At 54.6% G+C, this 27,238-nt stretch overlaps 2 protein-coding genes across 2 annotated transcripts in view; one reads left to right on the top strand and one right to left on the bottom strand.

Moving 5' to 3' along the window:
* ASB2 (ankyrin repeat and SOCS box containing 2) overlaps nucleotides 1-15,984 on the top strand; it is a 33,779-nt gene extending 17,795 nt beyond the window's left edge. Inside the window, exons 6-9 of the mRNA XM_068991541.1 lie at nucleotides 1,742-1,913; nucleotides 8,721-9,285; nucleotides 10,458-10,611; nucleotides 15,848-15,984. Coding sequence (XP_068847642.1) covers nucleotides 1,742-1,913; nucleotides 8,721-9,285; nucleotides 10,458-10,611; nucleotides 15,848-15,984 — 1,028 coding nt within the window. The remainder of the gene's footprint in view (nucleotides 1-1,741; nucleotides 1,914-8,720; nucleotides 9,286-10,457; nucleotides 10,612-15,847) is intronic.
* Nucleotides 15,985-21,635: 5,651 nt separating this feature from the next.
* FAM181A (family with sequence similarity 181 member A) lies at nucleotides 21,636-22,547 on the bottom strand. Its single transcript, XM_068991592.1, has one exon. The coding sequence runs from the start codon at nucleotides 22,515-22,517 to the stop codon at nucleotides 21,636-21,638; it is 882 nt and encodes a 293-aa protein (XP_068847693.1). The 5' UTR covers nucleotides 22,518-22,547.
* Nucleotides 22,548-27,238: the final 4,691 nt, after the last annotated feature.

The following is a 27,238-nucleotide window of genomic DNA, read 5'->3' as shown; positions in this document are numbered from 1 at the left end:
TCCATTATCTTACTTAGATAACCTCACAGTAACCCTGGTTGCTAGGTACTATTTTTCTCAGTCAACAGGTGAGAAAACTGAGGTTCCTAAAGGCTGAGGCCATAGAGCTTGTAAAGCATGAAACAGAAACTTCAGCTGCTGTCTGTCATGAAAACCTGTGATGTTTCCACTAGACCAGAAAGCAGTCATCAAGTATTAAAATTGCCAGAGAGCTTGTGATAAGCTGACTGCCCGGAGGGGACCTGTGGTTTAACAGATACTTCTGATTTCAGCCCTTGCTGATATTTCACTGCTATCTCAGTTCCATTTCCTATCAGAATAGGGGCTGGGGAACAGACTGCACTTTTCTCTGCAGAGAAACCCCTGCCTTCCCTCTCCATCACCACCAGGAGATGGAGCAGATGTAGGAGATTGGGCTGAAGGGAGACCATCACCAGACTGATGCCTCCTCCTGGCAGTATGGTGTAGTGTATCTTTCAGATGAAACAGAAGCCATGGCTGTTAATAAATTCCTCTCTTAATCTTTGAAACGGAAGGCATGCTGCATGCATGCTCAGTCACTTCGCTCGTCTCCAGCTCTTTGGGACCCCATGGACTATAGCCCACCAGGTTCCTCTGTCCATGGAGCCTTCAGGCAAGGATACTGGGGTGGGTTTCCATGCCCTCCTCCAGGGGATCTTCCCCATCCAGGGATTGAACCGGGGTCTCCCACATTGCAGGCGGATTCTTTACCATCTGAGCCACCAGGCAGAGAAGAGCAAATAAATCCTAATTAATAAAGTTATTGGGTTTTTTTCTTTATGAGGCGGCTCTGTGCCCCCCTAGAACTGTGAGGGCCTTCCTCAGGGCAGGATCTGGATCATTTTAGGTGGAATGAGCGTTAGGAGCATTGTCTGTGCCATCAGAACATCTGCCAGGACTTCTGCAGACCGTCTAGGTTCACGATTTGGCTCTTCCCTTATGAGCTGTGGGGTCTGGGGCCAGTTGCAGGGGTTCTCTGTGCTTCAGTGCAAGAGACATAAGAGATGCAGGTTCGATTACTGGATCAGGAAGATCCTCTGGAGGAGGGCATGGCAAGCCACTCCAGTATTCTTGCTTGGAGAATCTCATAGACAGAGGAGCCAGGCAGGCTACAGTCCATAGGGTCGCCAAGAGTTGGGCTTGACTGAAAGGACTTAGCACACACACACACACACACACACACACACACACACACATGCTTCAATTTTCTTGTCTGTAACGTGGAGATAAAGTTGTTTCTGATGGCATGGGGTTAGCATATGTTGCGGACTCAAAGAGACAGCACATGCACAGCTCCATGTGTGTGTCTTAGTCGCTCAGTCGAGTCTGACTCTGCAACACTATGGACCATTGCCTGCCAGGGTCCTCTATCCATGGAATTCTCCAGGCAAGAATACTGGAGTGGGTTGCCATTCCCTTCTCCAGGGGATCTTCCCAACCCAGGGATCAAACCCAGGTCTCCTGAATTGCAGGCAAATTCTTTACCACATGAGCCACCAGGGAGGGCCCGGCATAGAGCAAGTGGCTGGTAAATCCCAGCATCACTATGGCAGTTCAGGCTGGCGGCCCGAGGTCTCAGTGTAGCAGAAAGGAGCTGGGGGTCCTCCGGGTGATCCAGTGTGTCAGGGTGGTTACGGCAGCAGCACCCAGCCCGCGGTGGGCGTTACATCAAGGACAGTGACCGGCCTGATAACTTACCAGTCCGCCTCTCCTTCTACAGGCGCTGACATCAACACACAGGCCAGCGACAGTGCATCGGCCCTCTACGAGGCCTGCAAGAACGGGCACGAGGAGGTGGTGGAGTTCCTGCTGTCACAGGGTGCGGACGCCAACAAGACCAACAAGGACGGCATGCTCCCGCTGCACATCGCCTCCAAGAAGGGTAACTACAGGTCAGCCCAGGCCCTGCCCCAGGTCCCGCGGCTCCTCCCACTTCCCCACCCATTCCTCCGAATGCCCCGCCCACTGGGGGGTAGGGAGGGCCGGAGAGTTCAGGGCCCAGGTCACGGTTCAGGTGGAAAAGTGGAACACCACCAAGCAGTTAGCAAGCTAGAGTGAACGCTTACAACAATGGCAACAACAATAATAACCGCAAACTCCTATGAGGCACTTACCAGCACTTTACATTATAAACATATTTAATCCTTTTAACAACTCTACTTTTCATAATTCCATTAACAGATCTACTGAGGTAGATATGATTACCTTCATTTTTTTTTTTTTCCAAAATGAGGAAGCTAAGACACAGAGAGGTTGAGTGACTTGCCCAAGATCACTCAGCTTGTACATGACAGGACCTCACTTGTTCCGCACCTTATGTCTACCAGATTCCGCACAGGAAGCCAGATAGGAATCCAGACTAGGGGATATTTCTGTTGGGGATGCAAAAATAGCCTCTCAGGCAGTAAGCAAGGATGCAGGGAACATCTACAATAATACAAATAGTACCATTGGTACTAGCTAGTTTTTGTTGAGCAGTTATTGTGTGTTAGGTACTTTGAAAGAGATGAAAGAAGCTAAAGCTCTCAGGGAGCAGTCTGGTGGGAGGGAAGATGCATGCACACACAGAGAAACATGCTCATGAAAATGAAAAAGCACGCAGGGCTGAGTCGCATGCTGGTCCTCGAGACTAGCGTGGGCTGGAAGCAGAGGTGTGCTGGACCTGGCTTGCGCAACTGCTGTGAGCTGATTGATCACCTTGGTAGTCTGAAATCGGCCTTGGTGAGAGTATTTACTTCATGGAAACGTGATTGTTAGAAATCAGAGCCCCCTCCTTCCCCCGAAGAGCAAGCTGTTAAACTTCCACCCGCACCACCACTAGCTGGAGGGTCAGGAGAGCCTTGCCCAGGGGGTGGAACTCCAGCTAACCGTGAAGGATGCATGGGCCCAGTAATTCCCACTTGACCAGTGTTCCCTAAACTGAGCATTCACAGACTTTCTTCCTGATTTTAGCTGTCTATACCTTCACTTCTTAGTATGGTCCCTTAAAGACATTTTTATTTTAAATGAATTTATTTTTAAAAGGAAACATTAAATTGTTCAAATTACCAATTTACAGTGAATAATAATAATAATAAAAACCTTCTCATCTATAATCCCATCTCCTGTACCCCAGATGACACACTTCAGGAGGAAATGCAGCCCTGTCCCCAACAGGGAGAAGATTGTGCATGCTGGGGGGTGTGGGTGGTCTCCGCTCAGGGAGATGGGGGTGAGAATGACACCCTGGGGAATGGAACGGAGACACAGGAGACAGAGCTGACCCTCAGGGCTCCAGGCCCTGCTCTGCAGGTACCCACACAAATGACCAGCCAAGGATGCCTCCCCACCCCATCCATGCACACAGGAGACCTCACCTTCTCTGGGCCACATAGCAGGCTATGAGGCAGACAGATGTGGGTTTCAATTCCTACTGAGGCCTTGGGGAAGTTATTTAACCTTTCTGAGCCTCAATTCCCTCCTCTGTAAAATACGAAGTAGCCGGACCGCCTGGGGGCGGGGGCTATTGTGGGGACTGGATGCACGTGAAATGGATGCACGTGTGTACAGAGTAGAAATAAAGCGCCCAGCAGAGTGCAGCACACAGTAGGTGCTGCTGGGTCTGTGTTCTCTTACGTAGGAAGGGTAAATTCCATCATTTTTCAGTGAAGCCAGTGGAAGGACAAAAGCAACTCAAGTTAGGCAGAGGTGATGGGCAAGATAGCATCTCGCTCTCCAGTTGCAAAAAGATCCAGCAGCAGTCAACAAACATGGTTTATCTTAGTCTGACTCTAGAAAGATCCAGAGGGAAAGAGAGAGAAGGGTTGACCCTCGAAATCTCCTGGTCCACTGGCTCTCCAAACCTGCCTGTACACCACAGTCACTCTGGGCTGTTTTTTAAATGACGCCTCCCAGACACACAAAACCAGAATCTCCAGGAGAGAAGGAGCCCATGCCTTTATCTTTGAAAAGCTCCCAGCCAACCAGATACAGCCCAGTCAGACCTTTAGGGGGAACACTGATGTAATCAAGCATGATTTTGCAGAGGAGGGACCCGAGGTCAGAGACGGGAAGTGACGTGCCAGAGCGTGGCAGAGCTGGGAATGTCACTTGGCATCGTTCAATCACACCCAATGCCTTCAGGTGGGCCCAGGAGCCAGCAGTCTGGCCCTAGCTGGTGGACAGTTTGAAGGAGCACTGGGCATGCCTAAGGCTGGCCAGGGAGCAAGGCTGGGCCTCTCTGGAACCACCTATGTGAATGATGTATGCTCCTGGAAAGTCTCCTGCCTGAGACTCGTGCTGACCCCCAAAGCCATTTCTCTGGTTGTTCACCCTCCATTCTCAGATCCCAGGTTCCTCTGGACCCCAAGAGTGAGAGGGACCAGGCCGCAGTTTGAGGGCTGCCCTACAAAGGGGTAAAACCAGGTTCCCACGAGCTTCTGTCACCTGGCAGGGCCCCCGCCAGGCAAGGCCCCAGTGCTGCACTCACCCCGGGGCGTGTGGCATGTGGCCCTCTCCATGCCATCTTTCCTTGGCGCTCGGGGATCTGCTGTGACATTCTCTAGGCTTTCCACACTCAGCTGCCCGCCAGGACACCCTGCCCGTCCATGGCACGGAAAGTGGCTCTAGCAGCTGGGGTCCATGTTCGCCAGATGGTAAATTCAGAGCATTTACTGCAGAGCGTGACATTTAGGTGTGGCTGAGAAAGAAGCCCCCAAGATCCAAAGTCTTAGGCACCTCCAAGATATACTTTTTTCTTAGTTTTCATTTCCAGTTTAGTAAACGCAACTTTTGAGATTAAAACTCAGCACCAAGTGAAAGAAAGTGAAGTCACTCAGTCGTGTCCGACTCTTTGGGACCCCATGGGCTGTAGCCCGCCAGGCTCCTCCGTCCATGGGATTTTCCAGGCGAAAATACTGGAGTGGTTTGCCATTTCCTTCTCCAGGGGATCTTCCCAACCCAGAGATCGAACCCGGGTCTCCCACACTGCAGGCAGACTCTTTACCATCTGAGCCACCAGGGAAGCTAGCACCAAAGAGATTTATTAAGAAACTGTTGGTATTAGACAAGAGCAGATGGCCCAAGGTTCCTTTAAACTGAATTTAGAATAGCACTGCAACCAATGGTTCTCAACCTTGGCTACACACTGGGACCCTAGCGAACTCTTAAAGCCCTGAGGCTTGGGCCCCAGCCTCAGAGATCTCACTGAAAGCAATCTGGGTTGGGGCTGCAGATGATTTTATGAGGCATCCCAGGAGAGAACCAGTATCTTAGACTCAATTTTGTGGCTGACATATAACACAGACTTGCCTTTGGACTTTACTTCTGGCCTCCTCATTTTAAAATATACTTTCTCTTTTACTTCTAATTAATATTACCTTTGCAAGACCTTTAAAACTCTTTCTGGGAAAACTGCTTCCCTGCTCTAGCTCCCAGGAGAAAAGCTGCAGACTTTCCCCCAGAGGGACCCCTCATGGGCAGAAGTTCCACTGTGCCCTTGGGGACACCCTCAGGCAGATTCTTCTCTGTGGAGTCTTTTCTGGCTCCACACAGCCTCAGAGGAGAGATAATCCCCCCAACACACACACACAAATACAGAGCTGGGTTGACACACCGCTGCCCAGTGTTACTGGGAGCGGAGCCATTTGTGGGCAGCTGGTTCCCTTGTGAAAGTCAAGTCCATGGTCAAATTTACACTGAATGCTGGCAAAGGTCACACCACCATGACCTGGTGACCCAGGAGGCTGAGCTGGTGGGTGCAGCCTCTGTGCTGGGGAAAGAAGAAGAGATGGATGGGACACTGGGCCTCCCAGACACCAAAACTTGTACCAGGCAACGGGCACCTTTGCTGTCTACTTAAGTTGCATGTCGAGCTCCTGTGGTCCCAGGGCTGCCTGTGGGAGAAGTGGGAAGGTCCCAGCCTATCTTATCAGGTTCAGCCCTCACTCTCCTGCCTTCTTCCCACCAACTGGGCTGGGAGAGAGGAATAATGACATGCAGACATGCAGTGGGGCCACCAACACCTTCATTCTGCCTGGGCTTTGCTATCGACCTCCAGGCCAACCTCACTCTCTCCCCGCCCCCACATTCAGGTCTCAGTTTCACCCTCTGTGAAATGGGAGGCTGGACACACCGATCTCCAGGCCCCACACAGCATGACACACTGACTTTCAGCTTGGCCATGTCCTACACAAGTGTACAACAATTAGATGATTTCACTGTTATTAAGATGATGCTTCTGGGACCTAGGTTGCCTCCAGTCATGTTCCCACATCTCTGCCACTTTGCCTGGTTCGACAGAGGACCACTGGAGACCAGCTGTGACCTGCCAGATATCAGCCCATCTGGCCAGCAGCCCCGGGCAGTCCCCCTCGCTCTTTTTCCCGTGGTTGGGCACGTTACGGCTGTTACAGAGCATTTATCAGCGATGGCTGTGGTCCAGGGTGAGGCCCTGGCCCTGCCTTTGACCAGCACCTCTACAGAGTGAGGTCAGGCCTCCTGAGCCTGCACAAATAGAAATTAGGAGGCAATTAGCCCCACTGGGTGTGTGAATTTCCTTTTGAGGTTTGAGAGGCAGATTTTAAGCAAACACAGCATCACTAATCATAATAATACTTTCCACTGGGATCCTAACGGGAGATCCCTGGCATCAGATTTCCAGGAAGCCAGAAGCCCAGGAAACCCAAGTGCCAAGAGGCAGAGAGGCTTGGGAACAGGCTTGGTGCACCTGCTTGCCCTGCCATGGTCACCTCCTTGAAGCCCACCTGAGGTCATCGGTTAGCAGGGGTTGCGGAAATTAGGATCTGGAATCATGTCAGTGGCAAGAGCTTGGCAGGTGGCAGGGGTTTAGGGGAAGAGAGCAAACACAAGAGGTCAGGAGTCCTGGGGTCAAGCCCCAGAACGGTTTTATGGACTTTGATCCGTCGCTTCATCTCTCTGAGCCCCCTCTGTCATAAAGAAGGCCACAGACCCAGTTGGGCAGCCCCACTGGGCTGTAGAGAAGGTAACATGGGTCAGGCAAGTTAGTGCATTGTCAGGAATTCAAAACCCTGTGACGTAGCAGCTGTCACCTGACCACTAGCTACACAAGAAGTGGGGGAGTGGCTAAGAGTGTGGCTCACTCTAGGGCAAGGGGCCCCGACCTCTGGAATCTACTGCCTGGTGATCTGAGGTGGAGCTGTTGCAATAACAATAGAAATAAAGTGCACAATAAATAGAATGCGCTTGAATCCATCCCCCCATCCCCAGTCCACGGAAAAACTGTGTTCTGTGAAGCTAGTCCTTGATGCCGAAAAAGTTGGAGACAGCTACTCTAGGGGAAATCAGCCTACCTGGGTTCAAACCTTGCCGCCATCACCTACTACTGGCTGGCTGTGTGTCCCAGGGCAAGTCACTTACCCTCTCTGGGTTTCTGGTTCCTCTTCTGTAAGAAAGATTAATACTAGTACACACCTCATAGGGCTGTTGGGAGGATATATTATAATAGATTACTGTAGGTTAACTGCTGAGAACAGCACCTGCTTCAACAGGAGAGACCACGGTCAGGACTGGCAGGAATCTCCAGCCTCAGCCACAGCTGATCAGCCCTCTCCAGGCCATAGGCAGGGCAGCGAGCCTGGGAGAGGCTAGAATCAGCCTTCAGGGGAAGAGGCATTGAGATCCACAGGACAGGGGAGGCGACCTCATGGTCACTGAGGGCTGACCGGGGCCTCGGGCAGGAGTGGTTGGGACAGACACGTTTGTCCCTTCCTGTTCCCCAGGACCTGGCGGCTCCCTCAAATCTCCGGGGCAGCAAAACAGAGATATAGGACAGCTTAGCCCTGGAGTCAGGGGAGGCGACAAGTCCTGGTTTGTGTCTCCCAGCATATGGCCTGGGCAAGTCCCCTAACATCACTGAGCACAGATTTTTCTCATCTGAAACAAATGTGAATGACAAGACACACTTTATGGGTTGTTGTAGAGATTAAACCAAATAATGCGTGTAAAGCCTTTGGATGGTGTCCTGGCACATAGTGAGCCCTTGGATAGGGCTATCCCCACCCCCAACTCCCCCCCCCCCCCACCGCCCCGCTCCACCGACCTAGGCAGGGCAGGGTCTGCACAACTTCATTGTGTTTTCCCACTCTAGGTCTGGGGGCCTCCCAGTCAATTCCTCTAGAAATACCCCTTACCCTGAAAGAAGTCAGCAAGAGATTCTTGAAACTGCAGTCCGGTCTGGCTGAGATTTTTAAAGGGCTCAGACTTTGGAGGCCTGTGGCTCAACTTCTAAAGAATCCGCCTTCAATGTGGGAGATCTGGGTTCGATCCCTGGGTTGGGAAGATCCCCTGGAGAAGGGAATGGCTGCACACTCCAGTATTCTGGCCTGGAGAATTCCATAGACTGTATAGTCCATAGGGTCACAAAGAGTCAGACACGACTGAGTGACTTTCACGTCACACTAACTTTAGGGGTTCTGGGTTTGAAGCCCAGCTCCACTCGTTACCGGCTCTGAGGTTTTGAGAACGTGGTGGAAGCTCTCTGAACCTCAGTTTCCTTATCTGTAAAGTGGACCCCCTCTCCCTCCAGTGTAATTGTTGAGACTGGCCGTCTCCACGGCGCCCCCTGCTGGTGGGCCCTGCCGCTCCCACGCAGTGGTTGCGAGCGTCTGAGCCTGGGCCCCTCGGCGCCCCCTGCCGGCGGGTCCGGTGCCGTGACCCGCGCGTGCCCGCCCCACCCGCAGGATCGTGCAGATGCTGCTGCCGGTGACCAGCCGCACGCGCGTGCGCCGTAGCGGCATCAGCCCGCTGCACCTGGCGGCCGAGCGCAACAACGACGAGGTGCTCGAGGCCCTGCTGGGCGCGCGCTTCGACGTGAACGCGCCGCTAGCGCCCGAGCGCGCGCGCCTCTACGAGGACCGCCGCAGCTCGGCGCTCTACTTCGCCGTGGTCAACAACAACGTGTACGCCACCGAGCTGCTGCTGCTCGCCGGCGCCGACCCCAACCGCGACGTCATCAACCCCCTGCTCGTGGCCATCCGACACGGCTGCCTGCGCACCATGCAGCTGCTGCTGGACCACGGCGCCAACATTGACGCCTACATCGCCACGCACCCCACCTCCTTCCCCGCCACCATCATGTTCGCCATGAAGTGCTTGTCGCTGCTCAAGTTCCTCATGGACCTCGGCTGCAACGGCGAGCCCTGCTTCTCGTGCCTGTACGGCAACGGCCCGCACCCGCCCGCCCCGCCGCCCTCCAACAGGTTCAATGATGCGCCCGCCTCGGACAAGGCGCCCAGCGCGGTCCAGGTAGGGGAGCTCGCCGCGGGGACTGCGGCCAGACCCAGCGGGCTCCCGAGGCTGGAGGGACTTGGAGGCAGGGGGGACCCTCGGCAGGGTGGATTGCACTTGGGAGGCAGCTGGAGACGGTGGTGAACAGGATTTAGAGGCAGTGTGGACTAACGGTTAGTGCACTTTGGAGGGCGTGTGAGCTGGCGTTTAGCACCCTTTGGAGGCAGTGGAAATTCAGTGGTTAACCTCCTTTAGAGGCAGCAGGCCTTAGCGGTTCGCAGGAGCACTTCCGTCCTCTGTATCAGGGGAGGGAACAGTTCGGCAGGCGATTAGTGGGGAACTCTGCAAAACTGAGGGGTTCACCACCCCCAGCAAACCTACACCTGGAATATCACGGTGATGGACCAAGATCCGGGTAGAGGTGAGAACAGGCCTAATAGAAGAGCAGGTGAGCTACAGAAAGTCAGTGACCCCAGAGGCAAGACCTGTCCATGGTGTGATTTAATAAGACAAAGTCCAAAGAACAGGAAGTTAGAGGCGCTTGCCTAGTGGTCCAATGGTTAAGAATCCAACACTGCAAGGGATACTGGTTCCATCCCCGGTCCCAGATCTCACATACCACTGAGCAACTAAGCCTGTGAGTCGCAACTATGAAAGCCTGCCTGCCTAGAGCCTGTGCAACAAGAGAAGCCTGCAGACCGCAATGAAGATAGCCCCCGCTTGCTGCAACTAGAGAAAGCCTGCGTGCAGCGACAAAAACCCACCATAGGCGGAAAAAACAAATCTTTAAAAAGGAAGTTAGAAACACTCTTCTCTTAGAGCTATTAACAGTGGCTAATGGCATCACTTAAGGGCCATCTTCTATGTGCAACGAAGTTTATGTTTATATTGCCTTAATTCTCATTAAAAAAAACCCTTCAAGTGAGTGTCATATACCCATTTTCCAGACAAGGAAGTTGAGGCTTAGGGGGCCCAAGCTGCCCACCTCCCACTTTGGGCAGCAGAGGCCTGTGTTGATGAGAGAGAGGTGTGGATCTGGAGAGCTGGATTCTACCCTGGGCTTGCATGGTGTCTGTGCTCAGACATGTCCCCTGCCCTCAATGGCTGTGGGTTCCCGCCTGTAGGATGAGCTTGCTGAGGCAGCGCTCTTGATGCTCGGCACCCCAGCGCTGGTGTGTGTTCTCTTTCAGTTCTGCGAGTTCCTGTCTGCCCCGGAAGTGAGCCGCTGGGCAGGGCCCATCATCGATGTCCTCTTGGACTACGTGGGCAACGTGCAGCTCTGCTCGCGGCTGAAGGAGCATATTGACAGCTTCGAGGACTGGGCTGTCATTAAGGAGAAAGCAGGTATGGGCTGCCGCTGCTGCTGCTGCTGGCAGATGCCTGACTCAGGCCCAGGACTCGGGGCCTGTGACTGCTCCTGGCATCTGATGAGCACCTTCTCATGCCAGGCTCTGAGTGTCTCATCCAGTGTCTCCGTGATCCCTTGTTTTGTAAATGAGGAGACCAACCCCAAAGAGACGTCACTTGGGCAAATGTCTTATCACTAGTTAGTGGCAGAGCGGGTATTCGAATCCAGATTTGATCCACTAACTGCTAAGTCGCCTCAGTCGTGTCCGACTCTGTGCGACCCCAGAGACGGCAGCCCACCAGGCTCCCCCGTCCCTGGGATTCTCCAGGCAAGAACACTGGAGTGGGGTGCCATTTCCTTCTCCAATGCATGAAAGTGAAAAGTGAAAGTGAAGTCGCTCAGTCGTGTCCAACTCCTAGCGACCCCATGGACTGCAGCCCACCAGGCTCCTCCGTCCATGGGGTTTTCCAGGCAAGAGTACTGGAGTGGAGTGCTGTTGCCTTCTCTGAGATCCACTAAAGGATGTGTTAAACAAAAACCCCAGCTCCCTGAGGGGTGTCAGGATCTTTAGGGTAAGTTGTCCAGGTTTGTGGGCCACTGGGAAGCCGTGTGGTGGATGGAGGAGGAAGTGATGGGCGCGGGCATCTCAAACTGTAAAATGCACACGAAGCACCTGAGCATCTTATTTAAAATGCAGAGTCTAGCCTGGCAGGTCTGGGGCGGGGCCAAATGTGTACATTTCAACATGCTCCCAGGGCACCCCCGGAGCAGCACTGGTTTAGGAGGCAGGCCCCCAGAGCTCTGGAACCAGGGGCTTGCTGGGTGATCGTGGGCAGGACGCCCCTCGACCTCAGGGCCCCTTGTCCAAACAGAGCAAGCTGGATGTGCTCAATGTCCGGTTCCTCCAGCTCTGCCAGCCTGGGGTGTTTGCAGGTGGGATGTGCCTGGCGCAGTGAGGTGGGCTTCAGCCACGTTCCAACAGCTGTGTGCAGCATAGTTGAGGCAGCCTGGCTGTCAGGCCAGAAATCCCTCTAAGGAATTGTGGAGCTCACCTGTGTAGGTGAGGCGTCAGGAACAGTTGCACTGGGTGCTTCAGCTGATACTGAGGACATGCCTGTCCCAAGGAGAACCAACTGCCCCAGGGTTTCCTCTGGGTCTGAAGGGCACAGTCCCGTCTCCGGCTGCTTGTCGATCACGTGACACAGAGGCCGACTCGCAGAAAGTTAATTTTATCCCACCGCTGCTGCTGCTGTCCCCAGTGAGAATGCTGCCTCGTTACCTGTCCAGGTGTCCCACAGCCCAGTGCCCGGTCTTGCCGTGTTCCTCCTTGATCCCCGGGCCCCTTTAAAGTTTCTGGTAGGATTTTCCATTTGCACAAATGCCTGGGAGCACTTGAATTGAGGCCCTTGATAAAGTTACTGGAAAGGCGATGGAGGGGGCATGGAGAGAGACCCATGCCAGGGCGACACAGGAAGGAGGGTGGTATTGACTTGTTTACTGGCTGGGAGCTCCAAATTCTCAATAAAACATTCATTGAATTCATAAATGGTTGCTGTCACTGGGACTGGCCACTAGAGGCCATTAGAGAGTAGAGCAGTTCTTGGAGAGAATCCCACCTCTCACTTTCTTCTGGACCTGCCCTGCCTGGGAAGGGTAATTAACAGCTAAACTGTCCCTGGGGGAAAAAATTGCAAAACCTTTTATTGTGCTAGAAACATTTATTAACAAGAAGAACAAATAGTTCTTTTCATTTAATGCTGTGTTGTTGATATCAGAGACTCGGAAGTAGGGAACACCACTAGACCATTTAGGTATGACCTAAATCAAATCTCTTACGATTATACAGTGGAAGTGACAAATAGCTTCAAGGGGTTAGATCTGATAGACAAGAGTGCCTGAAGAACTATGGATGGAGGTTCATGACATTGTACAGGAGGCAGCGATCAAGACCATCCCCAAGAAAAAGAAATGCGGAAAGGCAAAATGGTTGTCTGAGGAGGCCTTACAAATAGCTGAGAAAAGAAGAGAAGCTAAAGGCAAAGGAGAAAAGGAAAGATATGCCCATCTGAATGCAGAGTTCCAAAGAATAGCATGAAGAGATAAGAAAGCCTTCCTCAGTGATCAATACAAAGAAATAAAGGAAAACAATAGAATGGGAAAAACCAGATATCTCTTCAAGAAAATTAGAGATACCACGGGACCATTTCATGCAAAGATGGGCACAATAAAGGACAGAAGTGGTATGGACCTAACAGAAGCAGAAGATATTAAGAAGAGGTGGCAAGGATACACAGAAGAACTGTACAAAATAGATCTTCATGACCCAGATAACCACCATGGTGTGATCACTCACCTAGAGCCAGACATCCTGGAATGTAAAGCCAAGTGGCCCTTAGGAAGCATCACTACTACAAAGCTAGTGGAGGTGATGGAATTTCAGTGGAGCTATTTCAAATCCTAAAGATGATGCTATAAAGTGCTGCAATCAACACGGCAGCAAATTTGGAAAACTCAGCATTGGCCACAGGACTGGAAAAGGTCAGTTTCATTCCAGTCCCAAAGAAAGGCAATGCCAAAGAATGTTCAAATTAACACACAGTTGCACTCATCTCACACACAAGCAAAGTGATGCTCAAAATTCTCCAAGCTAGGCTTTAATAGTACATGAACCGAGAACTTCCAGATGTTCAAACTGGATTTAGAAAAGGCAGAAGAACCAGAGATCAAATTGCCAACATCCGTTGGATCATCAAGAAAGCAAGAGAGTTCCCGAAAAACATCTACTTCTGCTTTATTGACTACACCAAAGCCTTTGACTGTGTTAATCACAACAAACTGGAAAATTCTTCAAGAGGCGGGAATACCAGACTACCTGAACTGCCTCCTGAGAAATCTGTATGGAGGTCAAGAAGCAACAGTTAGAACTGGACATGGAACAACAGACTGGTTCCAAATAGGGAAAGGAGTACATCAAGGTTGTATATTGTCACCCTGCTTATTTAACTTATATGCAGTTTATATCATGCGAAATCCCAGGCTGGATGAAGCACAAGCTGGAATCAAGATTGCCGGGAGAAATATCAATAACCTCAGATATGTAGATGACACCACCATTATGGCAGAAAGTGAAGATGAACTAAAGAGCCTCTTGATGAAAGTGAAAGAGGAGAGTGAAAAAGTTGGCTTAAAGCTCAACATTGAGAAAACTAAGATCATGGCATCCAGTCCCATCACTTCATGGCAAATAGATGGAGAAACAATGTAAACAGTGAGAGATTTTATTTTTGGGGGCTCCAAAATCACTGCAAGTGGTAACTGTAGCCATGAAATTAAGACAGTTGCTCCTTGGAAGAAAAGCTAGACAAGATATTAAAAGGCAGAGACATTACTTTGCCAACAAAGGTCTGTCTAGTCAAGGCTATGGTTTTTCCAGTAGTCATGTATGGATATGAGAGTTGGACTATAAAGAAATCTGAGTGCCAAAGAATTGATGCTTTTGAACTGTGGTGTTGGAGAAGACTCTTGAGAGTCCCTTGGACTGCAAGGAGATCAAACCAGTTCATCCTAAAGGAGATCAGTCCTGGGTGTTCATTGGAAGGACTGATGCTGAAGCTGAAACTCCTATACTTTGGCCACCTGGTGCCAAGAACTGACTCATTGGGAAAGACTCTGATGCTGGGAAAGATTGAAGGCAGGAAGAGAAGGGGACAACAGAGAATGAGATGGTTGGCTAATGTCACTGACTGGAGGGACTTGAGTTTGAGCAAGCTCTGGGTCAAGGAAGCCTGGCATGCTGCTGTCCATGGGGTCACAAAGAGACAGACACAGCTGAGTGACTGAACCGACTGACTGACTTTCATTTAATGCTGTGTTGTTGATATCAGAAACTCCAAAGCCAGCCAGGATGCTAGCCTTGGAGGCCTTGTGTCCTCTGCCCGCCAGCAGCCTTTTGCCTTCCCACAAGCTCAGCCTTTGCTCTGCTGAGAAAGGGGCTGTGCTTTCCAGGGCAGGCTCTGTCCTGAGATCAGAGGGCAGTGGAAGTGTCAGAAATGCCCTGATGGGGCGGCTGGAGAGGCTACACTGTGGTGCCCGGGCCTCTCCACTCTCCCCACGTTCCCTCTGCATTCCCGTCTCCCCTGGGCGGTCTCTTTGGCTTGGCACTGCTGCTTCCCCTGCTTGAACTGCCCTGCCTCTGTCCCTGGCAACTTCCTACCCACCCAGCGAGACCTTTCTCAGATGCACCATCTGGTATGGAAGGCTTTCCCCAAAGCTCCTAAGTGGATACCCCTGTACCTCTGTCCCACAGGGCCAAGTGCAGTGAAGGGGTCAGCATGTGTGTGTTGAATGAATGAATGGATGGCATTCTTTGATTCATCAAATGCCTACCCTGTTCCCAGAGCTGAAATTAATTACTGCATTACTAGATGCATCAGGAGCTGAAATTAATTACCCCATTACTAGATGCATCAGGGGGTAATCTTACCCCCTTCTCTCCACCCCCCACCCCCTAGCTGAGAAAGCTCCACTTAATGAAGTATCCCTGGGGGCCTCCTGGAAGAGGCGGCCTGGTAGGATTCTGGGACCTGCTCAGTCCCTGCCTGTTGATCCTGACTTCTCTGCACCTCCTAGAACCCAGGGCTGAACTGGACGCGTGGGGTCACTTAGGAGGTCGTATTTGCTGAGGCTATGAGGAAGGGCGGAGTCTGGGCTGACACGTAGAGGAAGGAGCCCAGGACAAGCTCCAGTGCCAGGCGTGATTCTTGCTAAGCCCTCACCTGTGAAATGGGTTTGGTACCTGCCTTCCTTGGGCTTCCCTGGTGGCTCAGTGGTAAAGAATCCACCTGACAATGCAGGAGACGTGAGCTCAATCCCTGGGTCAGGACGATCCCATGGAGAAGGAAATGACCTCCCACTCCAGTATTATTCTTGCCTGGGAAATCCCATGGACAGAGGAACCTGGTGGGCTGCTGTCCATGGGGTCACAAAAGAGTTGAACACGGCTTAGCCACTAAACAACAACATCAAACCTGCCCTCCTTCCTTGGGCTGTGCAGATGAATGAAGTATGACACCTTTTCAGTTGGCAGGGACCATAAGCATGGGGGAGTCAGGGCATCTCCTCTCTTAGCCAGCTGCATGGGTCAGGTGCTTCCACAAGCCAAGGGTCAGAGATGCAAACCCTCTGCCGGGTGCAAGCGACCAATCAGCATCTCTCTTTCTGTCCTTTTTCCAGAACCTCCAAGACCCCTGGCTCATCTTTGCCGGCTGCGAGTTCGAAAGGCCATTGGGAAGTACCGCATCAAACTCCTGGACACGTTGCCGCTTCCAGGCAGGCTGATCAGATACCTGAAATACGAGAACACCCAGTAACCAGAGCACGCAGGGGCGGAGCAGCTCCTCAGACAGTTTCGCTGAGTCTCAGGACAGCGGTGTCCCCAAATCCAGAGGACCCGGGGACAGATGTGGCTGGGAGCTGCCGGGCTCTCAGAGGTCTCTGGGCCAGAGCTTTGCCCAGAGCAGAGGACAGATGTGTCGAGCAGGAGAAGAACTGGGTTGGCTTTCACTTGGATGAGGAGATCCCAGACCGGCTCTGCCATTGGGAATGGCAGAAAGCTCCATTCCTGGGGCCGAGAGGCGGGACCAGGGCAGAACTTAGGGTGGTCAGGGGAAGGCAAGGGGGCCGGCAGCGAAGCCCTGACCCCACCTCCAGGCTGTGGCTGGAGAGCTTTCTTTCTGGGGTGATTCTGTCTTTGCTGGGCCACCTCGCTGCAGAGCTGCCCCGTGCCCCTCCCCCTGTGCTCTGTGAAACTCTCCACTTGACTCAGTTCTCTCCCCAAAGCTGTGGCCCAGGGGAGCAGGGTGGGAGACCTCGGGCCCGGAGGGCTTCCTTAGGTACAATAAACGTTGCACAGATGACGCCCTGCCCAGTGAAGTCTCTCACCAGCCCCCTCCAGGGCCTTGAGGTCCTCAGCCCAGCTCCTGGTGGGAGTGAGGGTGGGACCGGGGGCTGGGACAGGGCACGTGGAGCCCTGATCGCGTCACTTTGGTTTGGACTTCTGAAAGGCCCCAGAGCATGTGTCCTTCATTCACCAGAGAGACCCGATGGCCGGAGGAGAGGGGGCAACTGGCTGCCCTGTGATCGAAGCTGGCAACATTGCTTTCTCTCTCCTGGTTCCGTTGCCATAGAAACCAGAGCTTCATCACAAACAGGGTCTCAGAGCCTACAAGTCTCCTGACACCTGGCCTTGTCTTATGCACACGTTCCCTGGCACTTTCTTCACGTCTTAACTCACCCATTTGGCGACAAAGGCTGAGATACGAGGGGAAAGCCATCTAAATACTGGCTCCTGTGAGCAGGTGCCGGAGGGAGGCTGTCGTCATTCCTCGCAAAGGCCCCACGCTTGAGAGGCAGGAAGCCAGCCCTGTGCCCTCCGCCACATCCTCCCATCCTCCCATGACTTGGGGGGAGCCGGGCAGGAGCCGCCAGCCCGTTTTGGGTGCTGCAGGTGAAAGCACTGAGGATTGGCACTTAGGGCATGTTCTCGAGATCTGAGTCTGTCTTGCACCACCCTGTTTTTCCATGGAAGTCACACTCTGGAGAAAGAAATGGCAACCCACTCCAGTGTTCTTGCCTGGAGAATCCCGTGGGCAGAGGAGCCTGGTGGGCTGCAGCCGATGGGGTCGCAAAGAGTCAGATGTGACTGAGTGAGCACACACAGTAGCTCATAGGCACTGTCTTCCCCCAAGTGATTAAATCCACTCAGGTGACACCAGAGCAGGTGACCTTGCTGAAGAGCCTGCTCGGGCCTCCTCTAGGAGAGGCTTAACAGAGATCAAAGGTTATTTATGGCCTTTGGAGATGAGCAGCTGGGTGGGTTGTGAGAGCACTGGTTCCAGGCCTGGCTTCACCTGGGCTTGCACCTCTGGGGCCTTGGGTTCCCAGCCTTGAGGCCCTTGGTGGCTCTTACATCTTGGCTTTCCATGGAACCAGTAAGTCCCAGTGCCTTCCTAAAGAGGCCGAGTCTGCCAAGTAACACCTTCCAGCCAGGGGTTTGAGGGATCTGGCTGCTTCTTGCCCCCTCCTCCCTGGTACAGATGGGAAAACAGGCCCAGAGAGGGGAAGGGACTTGCCTGGGTACACATGGCAAATCCCCGGGGGTCCAGCCCAGCAGTGGTCAGCTAGAGTCTCCTGGTCTCGTGCTGCAGAGATCCTGAAGCAATCCCGAAGGAAGCCTGCGCCCTCCCAGACTGGGGATGTTCAACCCTGGGGTCCAGGAGAAGTCACCGGGGCTCTGTGCACAGCCAGGAAGACCCTGACTGCAGAATGCCTCCACCGACTGGGAGCCAGAGGGCATGGTGGCAGTCTAGGGTGGGATGGAACAGAAAGATGCTTGGGTGTGTTCGGGATGGGGCTGGGCATCAGGCAGACTCTCAAAACTCCAGCACTTAGGTCACCTTATGTCCTAGGGGGTCCTAACAGACAGGGGCCTTGGGCATCGGGCAGGATGGGGACACTGGTCAGAGGGAGGTCTCCCCTGGAGGAGGTGGGACAAACGGCTCAGCCTCTGCATTCAGCGTGTGTGTGTGTGTGTGTGTGTGTGTGTGTGTGTGTGCGTGTGCACGCACATGCATGCATGCTCAGTCATGTCCAACTCTTTGCGACCCCATGAAGTATATAGCCTGTCAGGCTCCTCTGTCCATGGAGTTCTCCAGGCAAAAATACCAGAGCGGGTTTGCCATTTCCTTCTCCAGGGGATCTTCCCGACCCAGGGATCAAACCCGCAGTCTCTTGCATCTCCTGCATTGGCTAGTGGGTTCTTTACCAGCTGAGCCACCAGGGAAGCCTGCATTCAGCATTGGCACCATCTCCAGCCTGGGAGGCCCCGGAGTCACCTTGGTTCTTAGAATATTGCTATACGTCCATACCAGTCAGTCACAGCCGCTGGTCAGGGTCCTTCCCCTCCAGTGCCTCACCCAGGCATGGCCTTCGCAGGTTCCCCTCCCAGTCCTCCAACCACCTCCACATAATCCAGCAGCTAAAGGGTTAATGTCCCACTGCTTCTGGAGTCAATCCTGATTGGTCGGTGCTCAGACTGTGCCAGGGGTTTCCTTTTTTGACCATATCTGCTGTCAAGAGGACTGTACAGCCGGCACTCCCATGCTTACCCAGCCCCTGGGAAGATTTCAGCCTCAGAGATGTGTAGACAGCCTCACCCAACAGTCAAAGTCCCGGAAGTGGCTCCATGTCGTGGGCAGAAGCACATGTGACCCGGTGCTGTTTTGGTTAGGGGAGCAGCTACTTCTGCAGCTGCAGCTGTCTGTTTTCATACTGAGAATTTCCAAGATGTGTCTTATCCCCAGCTTGCTTCCACATGGGGAATTATGATGTCGGGTGCTTCTGTTGAGCGGCACCCTGGTAAAGGTTTCTGCTTCCAGATAAGGCTCCCAGGGTGTGACTGAAGCACCACCAGGTATACCCCCTGGGAAAGGTTGAACCCCAAAGGGGCTGTGGGGCCCCAAGCTCCGTGCACTGGAGCAGAATCCAAGGAAACATGCCTCCCAGAGCGGGGCTCCTTCTCTGAAGGAATTGGCTGGTTCGATGGCCCCAGAACCCATTCCTGCAGGCCGCCCAGTCTATAAACATTGAAATGTTGGCGTGGAAGGACCTAGAGACATAGTCAGATAACTAGGTGACTTTGGGTGGGTGCAGCTTTTCCTCCTTTGTGTCACACTAGACTGCCTGGTGCTCTCACCATCCCCACAGCTACCCACGTGGCAGGTCTATTTTCCTTTTTTCTTTTTTTTTTAATTTTCAATCACATTTTTTGGATGAAGAAACTCTGGCACAGAGAGGTCTAGTAACTTGCCCAAGGTCACTCAGCTGCTAGGTGGCAGGGCCAGGATTAGAGCGTTTAACACCCTGCTGTACTGTGTGGAGGGGCTGAACCTTATCACAATGGGTCCTGCAAGGACCTTTGTAATGACATGCAAGTCAGGAAAGAGGGGACATGCCTCCTCCAGGGACCCTCTCTGTTCTTTAAGAGTGGGGCAGCCTGAGGTGAGGGTCCCGGCTGAGGACTCCTTACCCCATGAACCAGACGGTCATGCAAAACAACCCTGCTTGTGTCACGTGGCCTCGCGGCTCTGACATCCTCTGAGACCATCAGACATAAAACACCAGAAACCCACCCACTTTCCCAGTGAGCAAGCTGCCCCATCCCTGGGGATGCCTCACTTCATGGGAACCTGCAGGCCCTTAGCAATCACTGAGCCCTGTGTTAGGAAGGATTCTGAGGCCATATCTGGACCTGAAAAGGAGCGTCTGTAACCAGTTATGAGGCTCGCTTTGGATGCAGAAGCCGTGGGTGCATCTGATTGCTATCTTTATCTAGCCCCTCCTTTACGGAGGGGCTTCCCAGGTGGTACTAGTGCTAAAGAACCCACCTGCCAATGCAGGAGACATAAGAGATGCAAGTTCAACCCCTGGGTTGGGAAGATGCCCTGGAGAAGGAAACGGTAACCCACTCCAGAGTTGGACACGACTGAGAGATCCAGCAAGCATGCACTCCTTTACAGAGGAGGAAACTGAGGCACAGAATGGGGAATAACCTGTTCAACGTTATGCTGTCGATGTGGGTGTGGAGTCCCCCACCAGGCTGGCCCCCTGCCCCGGTCCCAGTCATGAGAACTGTGCTTTGAGGAAATGAGACGCTCAGCCTCTGTGGCAGCCCCCACGCTCTCAGCCACGGAGCCACGCTGAGGCCTCCAGTGGCTTGGCTGGTTTGGGTGCTATCGGGGCCAAACCAAGGGCCACTGCTCACCAGCAGTGCCCCTCTGTGTGCATGGTCGCTGGCAGAGGCCCTCATCTTTCCACTGATGGGCGCCTAGTATGTGCCAAGGGCTGCAGCAGGCCTGGGAAGAGAGCCAGAGGCAGGAAACCTAGGACTCTGAATTAGCTAGAGGTGATGGCGATGACAGTGATGATGATGACTTTGCCTGCGGACACAGAACCGAAGAATAAAAGAGAAACAACTTGGTCAGACAACCAGTTATTTCGTCCACAAGAAGCCCCGTTCCTGTTCGGCCTGAACTTCCCCTCTCTCCAGGGTCGAACGTGACTGCCTTGGCCCAGCCTCTGCTCTGAGGCTGTGATGGGGTGGGAGGTGCCACCGAGGGGCCTGTTCTCATCTCACCCCTCATCCCACAGGTGGAGCAGGGAGGCCCGGAGAGGAAGGGTCCAGCCCTACATCCCACGGCAGAACCAGGAGGACAGATTCACCCCTCCCTACCCACCCCCTACACACACCCCAGTACCCGTTCCTATTCTCCAGAGCAGTTTGGGCCCTCTGGGGCTCCAGGCCTCCCCTGGCCTCTACTTTCTGACATGGGGAACCAGAGCCCCCTTTCCCAGGAATCCCCTCCACCCTCCTTCAGGTGGAGCTGTCGGGCTCCCAGGCCCATTCCAGGCATCACGGAGGCCTCTGGGCCACTCTGGGCCCCGCCCCCCCGCCGCCCACGACAGCCTCTGTAAGCAGCCCTCCATCTGGGCATAGCCAGCATTTCTTAGGCCAGGGGACCAGTCAACTTCATGAACCTGAGAATGTGGAAACTGAAAAAGAAATGTCTTTATTCTCTTAACCTTCTTAGTATTTACAAAGCACAAGAAGAACAAGACTGAGACTGGCTTACACAGTGGGTGGCACGTGAACAGGTGGTGTAACGCTGGCTTCTGGGGTGGCCGGAGGGCCAGGGCAAGGGCCCCGGCCACCTGAGGTCTGCACGGGCACACGGGTGATCTGTCGGGCACTGGCCTGCTTGCGGAGGGGCTGGCCTCCAGAGGCTGTGCGGGCTGGCTGGACGGCTGCCCGAGAAGAAGCCCCTGCCCCATCCTGCCCTGCCCTCCTCCCCTCGATGCAAAGGGATGGTTCTCACCCAGCCCACTTCTCACGAGAAGCGCTCGCTCCTGGGGGTCCCCTATACCCTGCAGGCCAGAGGAGGGAGCCAAGGCCCTCCCCACCTGGCTAGAGGTAGCCGAAGACGTTGAAGATGGGTGGGGGCACGGCCGGCTTGGTGGGAATGGGTTTCAGAACCACAGGTCTGTACACTTTCTGCCCCGGGCCCTCCGCGTCCTTGCAGAAGTGGGCCAGCTCGCCGGGGGAAGCTGCACTTTTCCGCCAGAGGCCCAGGCTGGGCATCGGGCTCTGGGGCAGGGCTCCTGGAGGGCTTGGGTAGATGGGCTGTCCATGGTACTGGAAGGGGCAGCAGCTCCAGGCACTGACGCGGCCCACCAGGGAAACCCCGGGCATCTTGAGTGGCTCCTTTTCAGCCGGTGCCCTGGGGGAGGTGGGCACCGGGGTGGTCTCGGGCCCCAGGGGCTCCAAGCCTTTACAGTGTTTCTTACCCTCATAGGGAGGTCCCTCCCGGGGTCCCAGTCCCCCCTCCAGCCCCACGGGGTAGCTGTGGGTGGGCCGTGGCTCTTCCCAGAAGGAAGCAGGCAGCTGTCTTTTCCTCATGGGCACCTGGCCAGGCCTGGCAGCTCCTGGATCCGGCCCATGGAGGGTCCGCTCCTTAGAGAGGCTTTCCTCCCGGTCCGGGTTCCCCAATGCCTTCTCCTTGTAGCCCCCACCCCCGCCGGGGCTGGAACCGTGGCCAGATTCAAGGGGCAGCGGCCTCCCGGGCCGGTCCTCGGGCCCCCTTTTCAGGTGAGGCTCGGCCCCTCTGCCCGGGAGTCCCCGCGGGAGCCGGGAATACTTCTGGGAGAAGCGTTTGAGCTGCTTCTGCAGGTACTTGCGGTGGTCTACTGAGCGGCGGCAGGGCGCAGACTTGTCCAGGGCTGCCTTGATGTCGCTGGACGCCAGGTTCACGAAGTTTAGCAGCATCTTCACGTCACTGTCGGATGCCATCACCAGAGCGCCACTGCACCGGGCTTTCCATGAAGAGGCTGGGTTTTCCAGGCAGCTGGCAGCTCCAGGGAAGAGCACAGAGCCAACCTGGCGAAGGACACAGCAGCCGTTGGTGTCTCTCCTAGCATCCACACTCTACCCTCCCCAAAGGCCACATAGCTGCAGACAGCAGTGGTCCCCACCTCAGCCCCCCTCAGCCCTAGACAGAGTCCCTGGGTCATGGGATACCCATTCAGGCTGCTAAGCATTTCCCAGAGCCTCTGGGATGCAACGGGAAGAAACCTATTTCATCTTCAACAGAGCTCCGCATCTGCAGGTGAGGCTGAGACAGGTTAGGCAACTTGCCCAAGGCCACCTGGCCCTACCAAGTGGCATTGCTGGGGCGGGAGCCCACCAGCAATGGTGCATGTCTCCCCACACACCACGCTGCCCGAAGGGCATGACTTGCCAGCAAGGTTTTCATTTTCTGAGCCGAGGCAGCCGCTCCACTTTAAGGCAAGGCCAAGCCCCCTGGTTGCCTGGCGGTGCCCTCCTCCTCCCACCCCCGCCCCCAAGTCCTGCTAGCAGCCGCCGCCCCCACCCCCCTCGGTCCCCACGCTCCACCCACAGGTCTCACGCAGGACAGGCAGGACCCCTGTCTGGCACTCAAGTTGAGGTCTGCCTGGCGGGCTGATCGCAGGCTGCGGGCAGCGGGGGCTCCCCTGTAGAAGCATCTGCAGCAATTTCATGCCTCCTCGGCCACCACCCTGCAGCCCCCCGCCCCTCCCCCAGGCCCCGGCCAGCCCCACGCCCCCCACCCAGTCGGGCCTGAGCCGCCTGGGCCTCCACACTGACCGAGGGTGCGGGGGCCCGGGCCCCCGCCAAGGCGGCCCGGCAGAGGTTTCCCCTACGCCGCAGACCTGGGCCAGGCCCGGTGCGGCCGGCGAGCTCCGTGGTCCGGCTGGAGGCAGTTGTGCCGCCCTCGAGTGGGCTGAATGGAGGACGACGGGTCCCCAGAGCTGGGGGGCCCTCAGGCCAATCAGGAGCGCCTCTCCAGATACAAAGCATCCCAAGCAGGCGGCGGCCCCGTTCCCACATTCTTTGCCGTCACAAATTGTCACCATGGGGACCATCACAAAAAAGACAGCTCCCAAATGCAATCATTTCCCGGTAAATTTCTACCCTTCAGTCCACTCTCCCTTCTCGGCCTCCACGCCCCTCCTCCCCTTGACCTCGGTTCCCTGGTTTCTCGAGGGGGCGGGGTGTGTCGTGTGCGTACGCATATGTGTGTGAGTGTGTGTGTGTGTGTATGTGTATGTATTCATAAAGTCCAAGATTGAGGAGGGGCTGGACCCAGAAAAGATGGGCCTGCAAACCTACCCCCAAGACTCCGGGCCTGCAGCTGCCATGCTCCCGTGCAGACAGACAATCTGACGGGGTAAGCCAGGGCGGGCTGCTTTCCCCGCTGTCCTTGAGTGTTGAGTGGCTCACTCGCGCTGTCTGTCTCTCTCTCTCCCTCTCTTTCTCTCTCTCCCCACCCCCTTCCCAAGGCATGGGCACTGGCGGGCCTGCGAGGGCAGGCAGCACGCTGATGTTGGAAAGGTGGCCAGGGAAGGGCCCTCTAACGAGGTGCTGGGATATCCATGGGAAGGGGGCCGGAGCTCTCAGGAATCTTGTCTTTATGTTTGCTTCCTCAATTGAGCTGCACAAAGCCTGAATTGCCCATTCAGTGAGGCTGGACAAAAGGTTGGCGTTGCACGGTCCCCTAGCATTTGTAGTCAAACAGTTAGGGACTTAAATCGAGTCGTCATGATGGAGAAAGAGGTGGACAAAGCCCATAGAATTGCCATCAGCAAACATTTTCCTGTGTCATATTAGCCAGTCTCCATGGCTCCCCTTGGCCTGGGGACAATGGCACAAGTTTGCACACTTGGCTACTGTCACCGTGCCAACGCCGGCGGGGCCGCAAGCAGGGCCGCTCCGAGAGAGCAAGGGAACCCGGGGCCGGCCGCTGGCCCTGCCCACCGACTGGCCCGAAGGAAGGTGAGGCTGCAGGCGGAGGGAGACTGCCTGGGAAATCCAGATGGGCGAGGCCTCCTGGGAAACTGCCTGGGAAATCCTGGGAGCCAGCTGGGTGGGCCCCCGGCACGCCACCCTCTGCCTCTTCTTTCCTCTCCTCTCCCTCTCCTCTGCCACCTTCCCCTCCTGCCCCCTAGCCAGCCAACACAAGCCCACACCTTGACATCACAAACTAAAATGCCAAGGATGCTCTCCAAAGCCCCTCCCCCTCCCCAGACCGAGAGCGCTGGCAGGGCAGGGGGACCCACCCACCACTGACGCTCCCGCCCCTTCCTGCTGGCCAAAGGGCAGCCACTCCCAGCGCCAGGTGCCTGCAGGCAGCACAGAGGCCCCAAGTCACCCCCCTCTGGCCTGAGGGTCCCCACAGACTGAATGAGGGGTTTGGAGGAGACGGTTTAGGCCCTGAGGAGCCCGGTGTAGCGTCTCCAGGCCCTCTTCCCCTGCTGCTGAGATGAAGGCTCGACCCTGGGCTGCAGCATTCCGACTGTGGGCCCCTATCTGCAGCAGCCTCTGCCTGCCCGAGGGCTAAACCACTGTCATTTTACCCCCCCTGAGATGTAGGGGTTATTTGCTTCTGCAGCACCGTCCAGCCCACCCTGACTGGTAGACGCAGGAGACATCCTTTCTGCTCCAAAGTGCCCTGCCCACACGGCTGGAAAAAGCACTCTGCTGCCCCAGGTCACCCGGTTAGGCTCTGGAGCAGCTCTCATCATGGCTTCACACTGCCTGCTGCCGGGGGCACCCAGCCTCGTATGAATTCCAGCCCCTCCACAACCTAGCGCCGGCCCAGGAGCCACCTTCTCCGTCATTCTCTTGCTGGGAGATTGACCTCAAATTACCCCAGCCCCAGTCCCGCCTGGCCTCCGGACCCTCTGTGTCTGCTCCCGCCAGCCTCTCTGTCTGGAAGGTTCCCTCCTCTAGGAGCGTGGGGATGCTCTCTGCACACTCTGCTCAGATCTCAGCTTCCTCAGAGACCAGCCTGCAGTCCCTCCAGCCTACCCGACACCGCCTGCCCGTGACGTCATCCCCATCCACCAATGATGGACTCCCATCCCCAACAGGTCCCTGAGCTCTGTGGGACTTGAGTCTGCATCTTTAAAAATCTCCAGAGCTCTTGATAGGGGCTGTTCTTCCACTAAATAAAGGAGAGAGCGAGGAAGGAAGGGAGAGAGAGAAAAGCAGGGTGAAGATAATGGACACTTGTAGAGCACCTGGTTCCCACTGAGATGCACGCACCTGGCCCAGCTCACGTGGCCCTGGGACAGCTCCGAGGGCGTGGGTGTGGCCAGCCCAGATGGGCAGCACAAGAGGCAGTTAGTTTCCCAAGCGCCCACAGCTACTAACTGGTAGAACTTGAACCTGAAGCCAGGACTGTCTGTACACAAAGCCCATGTCAGTCCCGCCAGGCCATGACGCTGCCCTGACCTGTTGGGTTGGATGGCCTCTCAGACCGGGTGTTCTGTGTCAAGTCCTGGCTTCAGCTCTTCTGTCCTTCTTCAGGACGTGACTCTCAACTTCTGACTCAGGAACATGGGAGCGACAGCGATGGGTGATCAGGCGAGGGGAGAGGTGGCGACTATGGCTTGAACTGTGGCCTGACAACGTGAACCACCACCCTGCATGGACCCAGCCCCACCCCAGGCCTCAGGCCACACCGCTGGGGCTGCCTGTGACCCTTGCCGAGGAAGGCTTCTCCATGATTTTCTGATGGCCTGTATAGACAGGTGGAAAAACATCACTGATAATACCCATGCCTTGCTCTGGAGAGAATTTCCACAGTCATTCCCAGTGTGGTCCTGGGTCTGTGCAGGGACGCAATTGTTCTCCTTGTTTACAGTGGGTGACACAAAGACAAGCTTCAGACTTCTGCTTCTTGGGCCCAACTCAGGCAACCCTGTACCTTCAGCACTCTTTCAGGCCCAGCTCAAACATCCAGGAAATCTTTCACCAACGTGCCAGAATTATATATGCTCTCATCCTCCATTTACAGATTCAAAGATGAAGTCTAATCTCCTTGGTTTAACACAGAAGCCTGGCACAGAGGATTATCGTTGTTCAGTCGCTAAGTCATGTCTGACTCTTTGAGACCCCATGGACTGGAGCACGCCAGGCTTCCCTGTCCTTTGCTGCCTCCTTGCTTGCTCAAACTCATGTGCATTAAGTCAGTGATACCATCCAGCCATCTTATCCTCTGTCAGCCCCTTCTCCTCTTGCCCTCGATCTTTCCCAGCATTAGGATCTTTTCCAGTGAGTCAGCTCTCCACATCAAGTGGCCAAAGTATTGGAGCTTCAGCTTCAGCATCGGTTCTTCTGATGAGTTATAGAGGGTTGATTTCCTTTAGAGTTGACTATTTTGACCTCCTTGCAGTCCAAGGGACTCTCAAGAGTCTTCTCCAGCACCACAATTCAAAAGCATCAATTCTTTGGCACTCAGCCTTCTTTATGGTTCACCTCTCACATCTGTACATAACTACTGGAAAAACCATAGCTTTGACTATATGGACCTCTGTCGGCAAAGTAATGTCTCTGTTTTTTAATATGCTGTCTAGGTTTGTCATAGCTTTTCTTCCAAGGAGCAAGAGTCTTAATTTTGTGGCTGCAGTCACTGTCCACAGTGGTTTTGGAGCCCAAGAAAGTAGCTTCTCACTAAATGTTTCATGAAT

Source organism: Capricornis sumatraensis, chromosome 19 (genome assembly GCF_032405125.1).
Source record: "Capricornis sumatraensis isolate serow.1 chromosome 19, serow.2, whole genome shotgun sequence".
In the NCBI taxonomy this organism is placed as follows: domain Eukaryota; kingdom Metazoa; phylum Chordata; class Mammalia; order Artiodactyla; family Bovidae; genus Capricornis; species Capricornis sumatraensis.
The sequence above is the reverse complement of the archived record's forward strand: the minus strand, read 5'-3'. Positions and strand labels throughout refer to the sequence as shown.